The 17532-nt window shown below is 36.3% G+C and overlaps 1 protein-coding gene and 1 non-coding gene across 4 annotated transcripts; one reads left to right on the forward strand and one right to left on the reverse strand.

Moving 5' to 3' along the window:
• Positions 1-252: 252 nt before the first annotated feature.
• On the reverse strand, positions 253-13635 carry LOC140159392 (male-specific lethal 1 homolog). 3 transcript variants are annotated; one of them, XM_072182852.1, is made up of 7 exons: positions 13118-13635; positions 6703-6821; positions 5410-5798; positions 3173-3225; positions 2223-2415; positions 1780-1852; positions 253-552 (listed from the first exon to the last, which is right to left on the reverse strand). In XM_072182852.1, the coding sequence occupies exons 1-7, from the start codon at positions 13544-13546 to the stop codon at positions 465-467; spliced, it is 1344 nt and encodes a 447-aa protein (XP_072038953.1). In that variant the 5' UTR covers positions 13547-13635; the 3' UTR covers positions 253-464. The 3 variants fall into 3 exon arrangements, with proteins under 3 accessions (XP_072038953.1, XP_072038952.1, XP_072038954.1); XM_072182851.1 differs by having other exon boundaries at positions 5398-5798; XM_072182853.1 differs by lacking the exon at positions 13118-13635 and adding an exon at positions 8786-9332 and having other exon boundaries at positions 5398-5798.
• A 3017-nt stretch (positions 13636-16652) lies between these two features.
• On the forward strand, positions 16653-16726 carry Trnan-guu (transfer RNA asparagine (anticodon GUU)). Its single transcript has one exon. It is a non-coding gene; the product is annotated as a tRNA-Asn (tRNA).
• Positions 16727-17532: the final 806 nt, after the last annotated feature.

The raw sequence follows: 17532 nt of genomic DNA on the forward strand, positions 1-17532 counted from the left end.
TTAAGAATATATCATTAGATTTATATAAATTACTCGAGGACTGTTATATATCAAAATTTGAAAAATATCAAATTTTTATAATTTGTCATAAAATTTGTATTATATTGTGATTTTCAAAAATGAAAATTATTTGATATCAGAAAGACATGCTTCGTATTCAGAATGCAATTCGATAGGTCTGAGGTGCTCTCATGTCCCACAAAAAATACTGTCGAAACGCAATAATAAACGCTCATTTTAGATCCCTTAACAAAACACTGCTCTCAATGTTGACGATAAATTTGAAAAAAAAAACCCTGTTACAATTTTGATTGTATAAAATTTTAATGCCCATGTGGCTTATGTAACTCTACACGTTCATTTTGCCACTAGCAAAAGCTTTTGGTAAAACACTGAAAATTGAAAACACTATAACAAACTACAACTATAAATCTAGGTGGAATGTGGGTTTCGGGTAGTTGGGACTACTTTTTACAAGCTCGACTCCTCGTCTTCCTCATCGTGTCTGCCGTCTCTCTGTTCTTAGCGTCGAACCAAGGAACATCGAAAACCCTGCAGATCGTGTGAACAAAAAGTATGTCAGATGAAATTCATTAGAACTTTGTAATGACAGAATCACACTCAGAACTCATTCAACTGGAAATTAAGACACTAGCCCATTTAGCTGTAAATGCTTCAGGACAAGGTGTAACATGGCTACTACTTGCCAAAAGTCTACATATAATTTGCTTCCCCTCAAGATTAGGAGTGAAGTAGCTGCGAATCTCGGTGGTCACAGCCTCAAATGATGTGAGCTAACCTTATCCTGCAGAGCGTATGCATACATCAGGGTGGCTTGTCGGCATTCTTGTGGCGTAAATGCATAAAAGCATTGAAAATCCCAACCAAATTTGAGATGAAACAAAGTGTATCTGATTTGAATGGACCATCATGCATGTAGCAGAAATATTATGAGTATTATGGCAAGTGGTCCAGTATTGGCCTTTGGACAGGATAACCTACTTCTGCATCTTGACGATTTCAATTTCTAGGTCTGTAGAAGAGAGCTGTGGCAAAATTGCATGCAGCACACAAACGCATCATTCACTGTGCATAAGTAGCATGGAATGCTCTTTGTCTTTATGAAAATGTGCCCATTCTGACAGGGATTTTTGTGATGCACAGAACCAAATAATTTGTATTGCATACTAATCAACTGTAATTTTTGTATCATGAAATGATGTTGGGATCACATTTACACAGGGTTCGCAGGTTTTTGCCGCAGGTGGAAAAAACCGCGGTTTAAACCGCGGTTTTAACCACTTGGCAAAAACAGTTTTTGCCAGTTTTTGCCGGCAAAAATGGCAAAAACTAAAAAAGTGATTTATATTTCATTTTTTTCATCTCAAAACAAATTATTAAGTTACAAAAATAAGTTCCCGAGTGTAACAAGGCCAGATTTTGTAATTATCAGCAATATATTCAGAAATTAAAGGCATGCATTTTCATTGTGCATTTAAGGCATGTATAAAATTCAAAACTTTTTTATTTCAAGGACTTGAGACAAATAATATGTTGGTGATTCATTAAAAGTTGTGTGCTGCTGTTTATGAGCTTTCTGTGCCACTTTTTAATATTTGAGTGACTATATGTGAGTTTTTGCCATTTTTTGCCATTTTTGCCGGTTTAAACCAGGCAAAAACTGGCAAAAACAGTTTTTGCCAGGTTTTTGCCACTTTGCCGGCAAAAACAGGTTTTTGCCGGCAAAAACCGAACCCTGCATTTACATTTAGTACTTACTCGGTCTCGCTGACAGGAACATGGGCACCAAATGCTACTAATGGTATCGTCTCCTCTACTTGAATTTTACGAGCTGTAATGTGAAATATATGTTACATGGAATTAGTATCATGTTTCCTGTTACTTGCCTTTTTTCAAAGCCAAAATTTATACATCCACAGCCATAAAGAGTTAAATTTACACCTGAAAGCTGAACATTTTTATGGCAATTTACAGAATTAATTAAGGTTGACCTGTGGTAAACCATTCCAAAATATTATAGGCAGTTCTCGAACCACGCGATCCCCCTGGCTGGGCGGTCAGTAAACTTGTACCTCAGATGACCCCTGGTGACCTCAAAATGAAACTTGATTCCTATAATTATACATGTAGAAAGATTGGATGGCCAAAACTTTTGCAAGAATCAATTCAAAGTTTGATTCTTGAACAAAAACCAAACGTACCTTCTGTTGAATCTGGACAGAATGTCATTATCGTGTTTTCCCATGCTCCCAACTCTTTCCGCCTGGCATTGCGTTCTAGCCTCTCATGCTCGCGTAATTCTCGTATTCTTTGGAAGTCCCATCTCTTTCGTTTTCTTTCGTCTACCTCTAGCTTGCTGTGCCTCTTATCAAACGCTTCATCTGTAATCTCCTCCTGTTGTCAATTGATTGGAAATAATACGCAATTAAAAGCCATTTAATGTATGATTTCCGTCAAATTTTAATGTTATTTTTTAACCAAAATGCTGAAATAATCTCTACTCAGCAAGTCTTGAAATAAGGGGACTATAACCAGGGGCAATTTGTTTTTGAACATTGCTCCTGGTTCACAGGGATTTTACAAGAACCAGGAGCAATTTCTAAAGAAACAGGAGCAATTTTCAAATAGTAAATCATTTTACTGCATATACAATACAGCATACCAGCAGGTCCAGCACTACTGCATCAAATTCAAAATTGCTCCTGGTTCATGTTAATTTTAGAAGGACCAGGCTAATCACCATTTTAGCTCAAATAACGAGGTATAAAGTGAAAGAAACCTGCTTGCTATTTTGGCCATTTAACACTAGTTCTATGTGGGACTTACATTCATAGGCGGCACTAGTAGGAAGGACACGTCCCCTTAAATTTTTACAAGGGGACACCCCCTTTTTTTTATTAATAAAAACATGGTTTTTTGGGCCCAAATATATGTTGGATAAAATTGCAAAAACACACCTTATTGGTTTGACATTAACCTACAAAAATGACCTGTTCACCTACAAATACAATCAACAATTTTTTAACATACAACTTGTGATATTAGTACCATAAAATGCCAAGTCCGAATTGTGAAGACATTTTGGTTTAGCTTGTCAGATTGTCAACATCTACTTATTTATTTTTATCGCTAAGTGCATGTATTGGCTTACCCCTGTATTATCTGCAGAGCTTGCACTCATCGATCGCTGCCTCCATGACGGAACTATAAATTGGATAAAAATGTCTAAACTTAAACAAGCATAGGCAATTATAGTAATATACATCCATATGGTTGTATAATATACAGCTGATTTCAGCAATTTGAGTATTACATGCAAGCAATGAAGAAGTAGGGTCAGAATTTCGGCGTGAATCAGAGAATCGATTCTCGTAAACAGATTTGCATGAATCAAAGTTGATTCCCGCAAACGTTTGTAGTTTACACAGAAGTTGATTTGCGATTCCCGCACATTTATTCTGCAAGAATCAAGATTGATTCTCGCACTGTGAAACGAAATTCTGACCCTGAAGAAGCACTTGTAGTTTCCCATTTGAACAACTTTTGAATACCTATGCATCCTAATTTTTTTGTATTTGTGAGGTCATACATTGTAGCTGGAATGAAGGGTATATTTATGCTAGACTGGCAAGTTTTCCATTTTCTAACATTGCAAAGTCAAACTGTTTCTAAAAATCCCTAAATGAGTAAAATTGACCAATTCCAGGAAATTCCAATTGTCAACTTTCTAGAAATGCTCCACCAAGATGTAAACAAACAAGATGTTTCTGCAGATCTGAGAGCTAATAAATAGTTAATTTCATTGGATTTTAAGAGTACTATGGGCCTAAAAGCAAGTAAATAAAGGAAATAATTAGTCAAAGATGGTTTATGTGAGCCTTTTGCTGAAAGTACATTCACAATAGCCAAAAATTTAAATGTATTAAGCTTAATTTGGTAAAAATTGGATTTTCCCCTGTTTTCTGCTCCAAGTTTATGCTATTAAAGGATAAAGGGGTTGGGACTTCTCCTGATTCCAATAAAATACAGCACTAATTTTTTGATTCAAAAATAGTATGAAACATAACCCAATCCTAATTGGTTAGTTGGAACTAGCAGGCAATAATTTAAAAAGTTAAGTTTTAATATTGGCCAATTATTGGAAATAAGGGCCCAAAACATGCAATTTTCCAGATTTTTTTACAATTGCAGTCAACAAAATCAAAGACTTGACACAAGTCTAAGCATTCAAAATTTTCACCTAAAATGCATGTTTTTGGCCCTATTTCCAAAAATTGTCCAAATATTTGACATTTATTGCCAGTTAGGAACACATTTTTTTTATTCGCAATCAATATTACTTTCTATTAGCACTGTATTTTTCTGGACTCTGGAGTAGGGTTAGTGATAAATTGTTAAGGGTGCAAATGGTACATTCAAAAATTGTTCCCATACAAGCAATAACTGGTAAAACAGTAGTTTACAAATATGAAGAAATAAATTTAAATAAATCATAAATTATAAGGTAAAGGTAAATGCAAGAAAAGTGCAACCAAAATAGCTGTCTCTGACGAAGGCCATCTCTTTGCCATCTGTCATGCACGGGCATGCATTCAATTTTCAAAGATAACCATAACCCAAGCAAAGCTTTGTACAGAAAGTCAAATGCATCAAGAGAAAAGCTGCACATGATACATTTGGTTAAAAGTTTGAGAAAAAAATAGAATTCAACTTTTTAGACATGCAGCAAGTGGATTTTCAGCATTAATCAATTTAATTAACAGGGTACATATGCATCTAGATGGGGTCTCCCCGTCACTGTCAGTCTGAAACCCCGTCAGTCCGAACCACCGCTAGTCCGAATTTTAAGGGTTAGGGTCAGGTTAGGATTAGGTTTAAGGTAAGGGTTAGGGCCCGGGTTAGGATTAGGGTTAGGTTTAGGGTTAGCGTTAGGTAAGCTTAAAATTCGGACTAGCGGTGGTTTCGGACTGATGGGGTTTCGGACTGACGGGGTGTACCCATCTAGATTTGGGGAAAAGGAAAAGCATTGTCTCATTTTGACTTCTGACTATTGCGATTTTTAGTTTATTCATTATCACTAATAATAGTACGTGGCAGACTTTGTGTGGCGATCAATTTAATTGTGGTTCAGGACTCAAAACATGATCCAGTTGACAGTGATAATCCGATTACACACAATCCCACTTCCATGGCAAATTGCTATTTCTGATCTTCCCCAAAATGTTGTGTATGCGTGAGTAAAAATGAGGACGGGGTACACAAGCTTTCTATGAATAACTATTATTGGAGCATTGGAGCTGGGAGGCCTAGTAGTCATACTAGTTCTAAATTATGTACAAAGCAGCCATAGTTTGGTTACATCCTCCTTGTAATCACCTGTTAGTATACCTAGTACTGGTGAATTGCTGCCCCCTGGCAAATCAAGTTCATTAATATCCACTCTCAAATCACTAAGACAGGGATATAACACGGGTGTCCATTCATAACTCTCCTCGTCCATCGACTCCTCCACGGAATCTTCCTGTGCCTCCACCACCTCATCTTCCGCATCCGTATCTTTGGTCTCTCTGGTATTTTTAGCTCCTCGTTGCGAGAATCTCAGTGGATTTTCCCGTTTGACCCATCGGTTTTGCTGTATTCTTTTGGCCTTGGCTGTACTGCTGGCTTTGGAGAGCGTAGCTGGTAAGGACTGGTTCAAGTCGTGCTGCTCGTGGTTGTTAGCTGCTGCCAGTTGCTTTCGAGTCGTGTGAGGAAGGTCAAAAACGGTGGGTCGCTTCCTGAAATTTTTATATTTCAACAAAATTAATTTGAACGCATTTAGTAAGGTAACTATTCCTTGAACATTCTCATTTAATCTATTCGAATTATTCACCACTACATACAATGTAGTACATACATAAAAGACTCAGCCATTCCATGAAATGCACAGCAAGTTCAGTTGTAAATGTAATGCGCACTTTTCATATTTTTCTTTTAAATAACACTAACAAATTCTTGACTTGGTTCTGCTAAAAAGGTATTTCCTAACTAGACTAGTATATTTTATTACACACAAATTGTGGCCCTACTGTATAAGCCAAATCACAGGTGGCTTACAAAGTTAATATTTATACAATTAAGCAACATATGTTCCAATTTACTGAATATTTTTACCAAAATATACCGTATACTAAAGCATGAATTCTGCTTGTCCTCAAAACATTTTGGTTGTCCCCAAAATATATGTCATGTTTTTGAGTGCAAAGAATCCAAATAGTGGTTGTCCAGGGGATTTAAAGAGGAAGCCCCGCCAGAGCAGTTCTTCTGGGGTGAACCAAACCTGCCTGGTAATCAAATTAATCATTGACAAGGTTATCTCTAAATTTGACAGGTGTTAATTGATGTACTAACATTAAAACATCAATAAGCACCTGTCAAAATGAGAAATGACCTTACTGATTAATGTGATAACCAGGCAGGTTCTGATCACCTCAGAAGAACTGCTCTGGCGGGGCTTCCTCTTCAAGTACATAGCTCAATATGGTTGTCCTCAGTGATTTTTGGACAAGAGGATAAGTGCTTATTTCGAACACTGACCGTATATGGTAAAATGCAATATAAATAATATATATGTCTACATAAAACACCTGCAAAATCCCCCCACAGAAAAAAATTCCAGTAACTTCAAACCCATCACCATACCTTTTGTAGAAGGAGTCTTTTCTTTGGCCTGGTACAATATGATTGGTTGGTGTGTTAGGTGCATCCCCTTTCCCTGCAAGCACTGTACGTCTCTTCATGCGCTCCAGGCGACATTTTAACTACAGAAACAAAAATAGTTTTAAAAAAAAGTTTATATAACTTGTGTATAAAATAATTATAGAATTTAATTAATAGATTGGATAACAATTCACAAAATTAATTTAACAAGATTGTACGGCTTAAGGGGGTACTACACCCCTGGCCAATTTTTCTCAAAAATTATCGCACATTGGGGACAAGTAAGATATGTATATTATAGGGGCAAGGACTACAACTACTCTACTGAAAATTCAGCAACTCAAGGCAAGTAGTTATTGATTTATTGATCAAATATTGGCTTTCCCTCATTTTTGACTGTAACTCCACAACTGTTGTCTGTGCTGAAATAAAATTTCCAGTGTAGTTGTAGTTTTTGCCCCTATAATATTCATATCTTACTTGTCCCCAATGTGCTATAATTTTTGAGAAGAATGCAAAAATAGGCACAAAATTGGGCAGGGGTGTAGTACCCCCTTAAAATTACTGTACCCGTACAATAATACACAAAATGTACATTATGAAGAAATAAGACGTAAAATTGCTCTAAAAAGATGAGAAATCTATGTGCCCATGGACTTGGTCGAAGTTGCTCCACCCTACAAATTGTAGTACAATCATATGGTATTCTGTCGGTCCAACATCCGGGCTATCTCTAGTCTCGGGGCCCAAACTGCATGTAGCTCACGGTTTGTTATGAACAACAGAAACCGGCTGTGAAGAAGGCTACATAGCGATGTTGTTGGAGTGACATTCAATTTCGGAAAAAACGACACTCGACCATGGAATTTAATTTTAAGTTTGTCAGTATATAAACGGTAAATCAAGTTTAGTTTCTTCCACTCTGAAGACTTGAGAAACGGTTGTTTGATTCCACTGACTATTTGCGATCGAAATTTACATAACACCAATGACAGAAATCATCCAACAAAAATCGAATCAGGGACTTGTTTTCACTCGACCGTGAGTCGCATCATAAACCGGAAGTGACGTGGCACGGACCGACAGAATAATAGCATGTTTGTTTGTTTCAGCCTAGGGCTAAACACAAAACTTAATATTGCTATTTTTTGACCAACCATTTACCAAAAAATCAGAAAAAATAATGGTTTTTTTAACATTTGCATTTTCATTTCTCTCGGTCCGGGTTTTTCCATCCAATGCACATTTCTCATGCCTGTCCAGGTGGTGTATGACGTGCATTCCCTAAATTCAGTAAATTTTCATCGTCAACCGTGTAATTGAATGGGATTATTTTGAAATTTTAAAACGCTTGAAATATCACAAACAAATAGGCCTATGTTGATAAATAATATAAATACAAGCTAAAACCGTTGGGGTTCGATAATGAACCCCACAAAACTAACCAGTATATGGAAAATGCCATACGGCCGAAGCGGGTTTCACGAGTTGCCGGCTCGATCATGTCATCCGCCGCCTGTGCCTGTCAAAGGGGACAACCTTGGTCCCTTGCGAAATCCTTACGGTATTGATTTTGCTTTGTACAGGGTCTTTCAGTTCCAGGTAATTTTCAGTGCACAGAAAACACCAAAATATTTAAATATATATTGAAAAAAGCAATACAAACTTCTTTTATATAAAAGTCCTGGAATGACAAAACGCCCATTTGTGCAGACCTGTACATTATTTTGTTTGTATTGAGACTTTGATCAGTCTAAGCTAAAACGCGTCAGGGAAATGCCCTTGAACCCTCTCTCAGCTTGAAGCAACCAACCGTTAGACGATTTTTGATTTTTAAAAGCTAGACTAAAAAACCGCTCAGACGATATCTGATTAAATTCATAGGCAACAAATTGAGCCGATTTGTAAAGCCCGTCCATGTTGTGCAGAAAAACAAAGGAAATGGGCACACCGGACGTAGGCCTATTAAATTAAAAACAAAGAGCCGCGATTGTACAATGTATGCACTCAATCACGACAGGCAATGCAGTCGCGGGAGCCATAACTATAAATACAATATTCCTACCTTGCTCTGCTTACTTTCCTTTTCATTCAGAAAAGTCAAAATTAATGTAGATAAATGTTCATTTAATGTTTTTTCCATCCCTTCAGTCTTTTTTCTTCGGTAATGATTTTCCTTAGCGCTTCGACTTCTTTTTGATGGTCTTGCCATAGCGAATGTGATCGCGATTGATGCACACAATAACACGTGTAGTTTATAAAGTCAGCACACCAAGAAGAGGAGATGTTTGTGGCGTTAAATCGCCTAAATCACTGGTTCCTCTTGTCTAAAATGGTGTTAACTAAACGCCTGATATCACCAAATTCTACACAATATTTCTAAATAATTCCTTGAGTGGCGACGACCTCCCAAAAGTCAAAACAAACGTCAGAATTGCAGTACTGCTGGTACCCACGTACAACATCAATAGCGGGATTTTGATGAACTGTGTGCCTGTACTGTACACGTCCCATTCAGAGACACGTAGCCATACCGTACATGTAGTTAGCCTTTCGACCGTGAAGCTAAATTTATACTCCATCGCTGAGCGACGAGCGATTGGTTTCTAGCCAATGAGGTCCCTAATGCAGCATAAAGCACACTACTTCATTGGTCAAATACTAACCGCTCATCGCTCAGCGATGGAGTATAACCTCAACTTGAAAGTTAAAAGGCCTTTGTCAAAATTTAAGCAACTCGAACAACAACACTCAGGGTTATGCATATTTAAATACAAGACAGCAAATCGAAAGAGGTCTGGGCGGTGGGTAGCATAGGACAAATAAAAACCAATTTTTATAATACAAATATAAATTAATGATTAATGTGTATACGTCAATCAATATCGTCTGGACAATTTTAAATACTAAAATCTGTACAACCATAGATTTTAAGGTATAGTGCAATGTGCCACTTTGCAGTTTGCATGGACCCGGGGCAGGGCATGGAATATTTCTATATAAATTGTAGGCCTATAGATAATAATACAAACATATTTTTAAAAGTATTATAAAATTATCAAAATATTAAAAACAAAACAAAAAAACATGCTGTATAAAATTTCCACTTGCATGGGCCCTTTCTCTCATTTTAAAAATAAAAGCACGTTTTTTCTTCTTTAATATGTTTCCTTTCATTCGTTTCTTCCCTTCCTTCCATTATTTTTACTATTGAATTGAAATTAACAATACAATCACTAAATCACTTTTACAAGTTGATGTTATGGATTTGCATATTTACCCAGGTATCTACCCCAATCTCTCTCTTTTTTTTTTTTTAATCCATATTTCAGTGTACTACATAAATTAGGCCTACTTTCATGATGAACTAATTTAGGGCTGAAAGCCCCCGGGAGGGTAAAATTTGCATCTGACACGCGAAAAATTGCTTGTCTTCGACCACCCCCCCCCTCCCGCATGCGAAAAATTGCTTCCCCCGGCTCATAATTATTGCACAGCCCAAAAAATCTTAAATAAAACTTATTTAGTATGTCCAATTTGATACATGAATTACCTCAAATTATGTTCATCAAATTCGCTTTCACTCTTTTCACTGCCAAATATTGCTCGCCCTCTCCCCATTCCTCTCCAGCCACCGGGGGGGTGCTATCTTGATACTGCATTTCATTCATCCTCCCCTAGATTTCGATTTTCCCTTTTTAATATTTTCAACTAAAACACAAACAATTATATTTTTGATTCTGTTTGTTTATTTGGGTTTTTTCACTTTCTATAAGATTGGTGAAGATAATTGCAGTGTCCAGAGTGTAGCAAGCGGCATTGAAAATTACATCATACATTATGCATGATCACGAGACTTGGACGAATCTAAACATGCTAAATGGGCATGCGGGCACACCGCCACTGCCAATAATTTCATGTTTCTAGACAATCTACGGCAAACTACCAGAAAACTCGAGACTATCGTAACTCGGGGTCAACAAAGAATAATGAACTTAAAATACTAAAATACTACATTTATTGCAAATATTTAGAACTTGATCAAATCCAAAATCGGTGCATATAGAAAGATCCATTTGATTTGCGAACGCGAGTTGCCAAACTCATAGTGGTGTTGATGTTGGTATAAGTTGGTGGTGTGCATTTTAATCTTCACGCCCACCCAGACTAAAGAGGGCGCTATTAATCCTTGCCAAGCAGTGCAGGTCATACAATTTGAATTATGGTATGCGTTCTTAAGAATTGATTGATTAAATCACTGCCACCTACATGTAGAAGCTACTATGATACTATCAACTCTAGTTTCGAAAGGCACAAGTAGCTGAGAGAGCACTCAAAAGATCCCAAATAAACACTTTTGAAGGACACTGGGCCTCAAGGAAGAACAGATGATTAATTGTGTTTTCAACTGATTGAGTGTCCCAGGTTAAAGAAGAAATAAAACAAACAAAACAAACAAAAAACACTAAAATAGGATTCATATCTGTTTATATTTCAAGATCAATAAAAAGTATGGTAGTGCTTTTATACTGCTTTCCTATTTCATCAGTAGGTGACCCGCTTATAAAAGTTTTAATATTTGACAAAGTATACACAGCAAAATTCCTTTGCAAGAATCAAGATTGATTCTCGAAACTGATGAGTGAGAAAATTCTAACCCTGCCCAATAACAAATTTCTTGGGCTGAAAAAATATATATCCCAAATCTCAAACTGGTGTTGCATGTTGGTTGTTGGGTCACTACATCCCTTGATCACAATAGTTGTCAAGTTAATCAGAATCATGAATAGGGCCTACAAATGACCCCTTTCACAATTTTTTATATCCCCCCCCCCCCTTTTAAAACAAATCTCGAAGTATTATATTAATATTGCCACCATGTCATGCTTACTGTACTCAAATTCAAAACCATGAATGAAATGCTAGATGCTAAACTGTAAAACTGCTGTATTCGCTGTCGTAGTGCATGTTAGTAACCATCAGGCCTGGAAAAATGTGGAAAGTGGGAAGCTCCTTCCCAGGAAATTTGTAAGTTTGGAGGGAAATTAAGGTCCTTAAACAAAGAAATACATAAGAATTTGGAGGGAAATTTGTCTTTTTGAATGGAAATTTTGATCATCTTCCAGGGAAATTTTCATTTTTTCCAGCCCTGTCCACACTAAACATTTACCGTAACCACCCGGGTATAAGCCCACCTTCAGGTATAAGCCCACCCCCTATTTTTCAAAACATTCTGGGAACAAGGGTGCACTCGGCTATAAGCCCAGTACTAAATTTTGGCCAAGTTCTTAAATCAAATCAATGCTTTTCTCTCACATTTAAGAACAAATAAAAAAAAATATCAGTTGATAATTAACATTCCACACTTAGAATTTTAAGAAATTAACATAGATGATAGAAATTACTAGTACATTGGGCATATACAAATGGGGATGATTTTTCATATTTCTAAATTCAAGTACTAGCCCCTCCCCGGTTATAAGCCCACCTCCATGTTTGAAGTGAAATCTGCCATCTAGGGGGGTGGGCTTATACCAGAGTGGTTACGGTAATAGTTACTGGTTCAAGCCTGATGGGCTCATACACCTGTTCCAAATTATGATATGCCATAGGCTTTGTGTTGTGATTATTTCGATCAGTGGTTCGTAACTACTGCCGTCGTCGGCACCGTTTTTTAATGTCGACATGTCGATATAATTTGTATACCGGCGTCGACAGTGTGTCGACATAAAAAATTCTAAAAAAAAAAAGAAGAAAAGTGACACTTCTTAATCAAAAAATTACGGGGATGTGCCGCGCAGACTTTCGGATGCCGACTTTCTCTATACATACTTTTTGCCACCCATCATCAGTATACCAATTTTCCACAAAAAACACCAAAATTTGCCCTAATTGGGTGCTTTTAGGGGCAATTTTTCCCTATATACCTTCTACCAGGGAGAACCCCCTCCGGGTCAGAAATAACGATCGCTCCCTTAGGCTTATGTATTTCCATGATTGTACAATGTACTTTGTAACTCGAGTTCTCGATCAAGTGAGTGTAGAAGAAGGATACGTACTGGAGTGGAGACTGGAGAGTTACTGACTGGAACAGTTTTGTGCATAAGTTTATATTAAATATATAGAGGGTACATCACTATGTATTATCACTATGACACCTGTACTTGATTCCACACTGCACTTGACTTTTCTCTGTATTGTCTGCCAAGGCCATCACCTGCTGTGTTGAACTGTCAAATTCACAATGAATGACACATTCACAATGTCATTGACAGCTAGTCATTGCAATTAATAAATTGCGATTTAAATATTAATTGTGTTTGACCTATTCATCTATTTCTACAGAAATTGTACACACCCACTTCAAATCTTAACCAAAACAAACATACAAACATACCGTGTCATTTTCACTTCGTAACTTTTGTATCTCCTTTTCTTGCGTTTGAAGTTGTTTTTGCTGTTGCTCAATGAAATCCAAATGAAGCATAGAAAGTGACTTCAAATGCGGGATCTGATGATCCGATTTCACCTTTAAATTGTCAGGTAAACCAACATGATCACCTGATGCTAATAAATCCTTCCTAGATAGATCACCTTGACGAGAGAGTTTTTGTACAGGACTAGTCGGACTTGTAGTACACACACCGTTGTGTGTACTACTGTCACCACCACCACCAGACATGTTGAATTTCGTGTTGATGTCGTGGAACTCCCCTCCAAAGTTAACCCCGTTCTTGGATAAACCTTTACGGTTCAAAGAAGTTTTTCTCTCGATCTTGATTCGTTGAAGTCCGATGAATTCAGATTTCATGTTTCCCGGCGCCATCGGGTTGAGAAAGGCCTGAAACGACGCCAAAATGAAGGGTTCTTTCCGTGCAGATTACGTTTCTGTTATACAGGAACCGTCCATTGTTTGGGCTTGCAGCGTACATGTGATGTAGTATAGGAACCTCATTCCATGGGCGATGTCCAAATTAATTGGATATCCAATTCACAATTCATGCAGCGGCGTAATAAATCGAGGTTAATTTAAATGACCTTTCCTGTCCTTGCTCACAATAATTCGTTTTAATGTTGTTTTTTACTAAATTAAATATATTATTTATTCATGTAAGAAAACATAAAGTAATATTTACTGTTTATGATATTTTATTTCTATACTATAAATGTAACAAAAATAAAAAAGAGCAAACAAGAAATGTCTTTAAAAAAGACGGCGCAGTGAATGAAGAAAAAATGTTGGATTTCACATTCACTGAGAGGACCTTTGGCTTAAAAATGAGCTTTTAGAAACGACACTGTAAAAAGGAGAATGATGTTTGTTTCCTTTATTTTATTTTGTCTTAAAACCCACAATGAGGGCACAAATTAATTTATATGCTGAGTACTTAGTTCATTTCTTGGTATACTTAATAACATATGATGACATTTACTTAAAATGAAGAACATAATTATTCTCAAGTTTGTACTTAACATAAATGAGTTAAAAAGTTGTATGCATTTGAGCCTTAAGGCCTAGGAATGATTATAAACATAATACTGTGGTATGGGGTAATAGCAATTCCTCATTGATAGCATGGATAGTGTCTAAGTCTGATGACGAGTCTTCAGGTTCATATTGTGGTTTGATATACCATTGACTGACATCGGGTATGGCCATTGTTTTCAATTTTGCGATGAATAGTTATATCATTTTATGAACCAATTACAGGTAGGCCTATTTCTGGAAAGCATTAAGAACAGAGATTAAACTGACCAAAATTCGAAATCAATATTCAGGGTGTACTAGACGATATACAGTGTGTAAAAATGAACTTTTTAAGGAACATGTGGTATATTTTTCTTTTCAGGAATATTTTCTCAATCTGAGGACCACAAAATCAAACAGAGCTTGAATTGAAAAAGCCAACCAGAAATATACTTTATTTTGGGTGCGATGTTTGCTTCTATGTATACAGGGTGATCAAAATTTACTTCATTAACAGACCTAATTATTTATTCAAAAGGTTTAATTAGTGCTAATTAGCTGCTTAAACTGCTTTCAGTCATAAATAGGCCTACTCATTCCAAACCAGAGAATACAATATCTCTTTGTCACTTTTAGACTACACTTGCAATTCTGATAATTGACTGTTTTACATAGACCCCTATGAGGGGTGTAAGTATTCATTTTGAAAATATCATTATCATTTCATTTGTTCAAGAAAAATGTCACGCCGTCAGTCTTTTGGGAGTCTCAACTTATAACCGCATGGTCCTTTAATACACTGCGCCATTAGGCCTATCAATTTAATACCCAGACCGAATAGGCTATTTAGTAATAAATAAAGCAACTTGAAACAAAATGATGGAGAAATTATCACTTTCGTAAAAACAAAATAGTATGGTCCACAACAAAGAAGTCCTAAACAAACTGTAGGCCGAAACAACGGCCGAAAATTGCATAAAAATAGCTGACATGTACCGCAATATCAAAAACTGCATTTGGTACATTTTACAGGTTCACTTTACCATGCTTACAGCACGGTGTGTCAATTGCGGGAAAATCCGTCAAGGTGTCCCGAAGAATAATCATTTACAGTTGAGTCACGGTCACCGGCCATCTCGTTTGCATATCCATATTAAACTACAGCGCCTCTAATGACGTGCATGCACTGTTACTGTGCGACTGAACAACCTTTGTTTATTACTTTAGACAGATCAGCACGCTGTGATTGGATGTACTATGTAAATAAGTAAGTTGTTGTTGTAATGGTAACACACCATACTTTGGTAACACGAAACTTCACCCATCCCATCCACATGTAATGACACGTGATACAGTTTTTGAAAGCTAACTCCCCAGGCTAAATCCATATTCCTCCGCCGGCAAAAATATAGCCCATGATAAAATTAATCATAGTTATAATTATTTTCTTCAAATGTGGTTGTCGGGTTCAGTATACCACAATTAATACAACAATAAAACAATTCCCACCAGATAATTACTTGATATGTAGGCCTATACTTTCTCAATCTAAACCTGAGGTATAATATGGTTTCAGATCTAAACCAAAATCAGTACCACTGACGTCATCTCTGTCTACCAACCAAGTTATCAAAATTTGTCTATGGCATATGCAAGGTATTCTACCGGGGCAATACACTAGAATAAATTATTACTTGTGCTGTGATAGTTGCCATCTGCGACGTGATTGGAAATTATGCACATTTACAAAAACATAGGCCTACGTTTAAACTGCTAAAATACATCACGCATTTTGACTATAAACTCATCTATACCATTTTACTAGAAATGTACTATCTCCAAGGACGCTACGACCAACTCAACGAACTCATGCATATGCAAACGAGCCCAATCCCTATGCTAAATCAGGGGTGTGAGAGTAGAAATTGACAGGACGCATGCTCAGCTAATGATTGTAGCTAATATTCCTCATGCAAGGAGCCCAGGTTGAGTGTGTTGTTGAAAATCATTGCATTAAAAAACACTTCTTTCAATGAAATCGCATATAAAATCAATGGATACACAACCAAAATTCTACAAAAGTCAATCTTTATATTAATAAAGCTATCGATGTGTACGAAAAACTTCAGTGGTACAAAATGCCTTTCACATTCGAAAATTTCAGTATAGTAACACCCAGCCAATTCAGAATTAATGCAGCACTGCTGCAAAAAACAAAACTAAAGCAAATAAATATGTTGATACATTTAAGCAGGTACATTTTTCAGGTGAATGGAAATGAAGACCGAAGAAGCGAAGTTATTTTGAATCCAATAATACGGTCTTATAAACTGTCATTGAAAGGAAATGCATTTCTTTATATTTTAGAAGTAATTTATATGAATTAAGGCGTATAATGGCGTTATGAAAATGCAGGTTCTAGGACAATTGTATAAATTAATTATTTTTCCACATCACACCATCCGCCTCTGTGGCGCAATTGGTTAGCGCGTTCGGCTGTTAACCGAAAGGTTGGTGGTTCGAGCCCACCCAGGGGCGCGTTTATTTTTATTTTTTTTACTTTCACAATTATGACATTCCTCTCACTCAGTTTCATTAGATATCACATGCAATAAATATTAAATTTCATTGGCAATATTGTATTTTTCACAAAATTAATAAAAAAATAATTAAATATTTAAAAAAATTACTGTTCTGCAAAAATCTGAAAAAAAATCTGATTTTTTAAAACATATTTTCTAAAATTGTTCATCCAAAATTTTGGGCAAAAAATGGAGGATTTTTACATGATTTTTTCGTCGCCTAAAAGTTTAAAAAAGACAGACTTTTATTATTCATTCTACTTTTATTTAAAACGGACATTTCTCCGTATTCCAAGTTGAAGTGACCGAAAAAGTTTTCAATCACCAAAATAGGGGAAAAACAAACAATTTATATGTAAAACATAAATAATTCAAAGCATAATGGTTTCATCTGAGGCCTTAAAAAATTGTTTGAATGGCGTAACATGAAAAAAAAAATTATAGGGTTTACAGGTAATATATAACATATGTTTTTTTTTTACTTTTAAAAAGCTATAAATTGCGTTTGATAAAGAAAGGCCTTGGAACTTTTTTCTTCTTTTTTTTTTAAATTTAATTATTTAATTCTTTACTTTTTAATCTTTTATTTAAAAAAACAAACAAAAGGTCAGGGTCGGGCCTACTTTTAGGGTCGGTCGGGTTACGCCAATCAAACACTTTTTTTAGGCCTAACTTGGCATGTCATTGGCATTTCCAAGCACCGAAACAGGGATGACCCAAATCATAAAATACAATAGCATGGATCAAATGAAAGATGTTAAC

The sequence above is a fragment of the Amphiura filiformis genome, chromosome 8, assembly GCF_039555335.1.
Source record: "Amphiura filiformis chromosome 8, Afil_fr2py, whole genome shotgun sequence".
Classification (NCBI taxonomy): Eukaryota; Metazoa; Echinodermata; class Ophiuroidea; order Amphilepidida; family Amphiuridae; genus Amphiura; species Amphiura filiformis.

Bases quoted from the DNA above. Each gene is read 5' to 3' on its own strand.
- LOC140159392 (XM_072182851.1), bottom strand. From the start codon at position 13,546: ATGGCGCCGGGAAACATGAAATCTGAATTCATCGGACTTCAACGAATC. The intron at 6,822-13,117 runs GTATGTTTGTAT...TTGTTTCTGTAG, and splicing joins TACGAAGTGAAAATGACACG to TTAAAATGTCGCCTGGAGCG. The intron at 5,799-6,702 runs GTATGGTGATGG...TAAAAATTTCAG, and splicing joins AAAGACTCCTTCTACAAAAG to GAAGCGACCCACCGTTTTTG.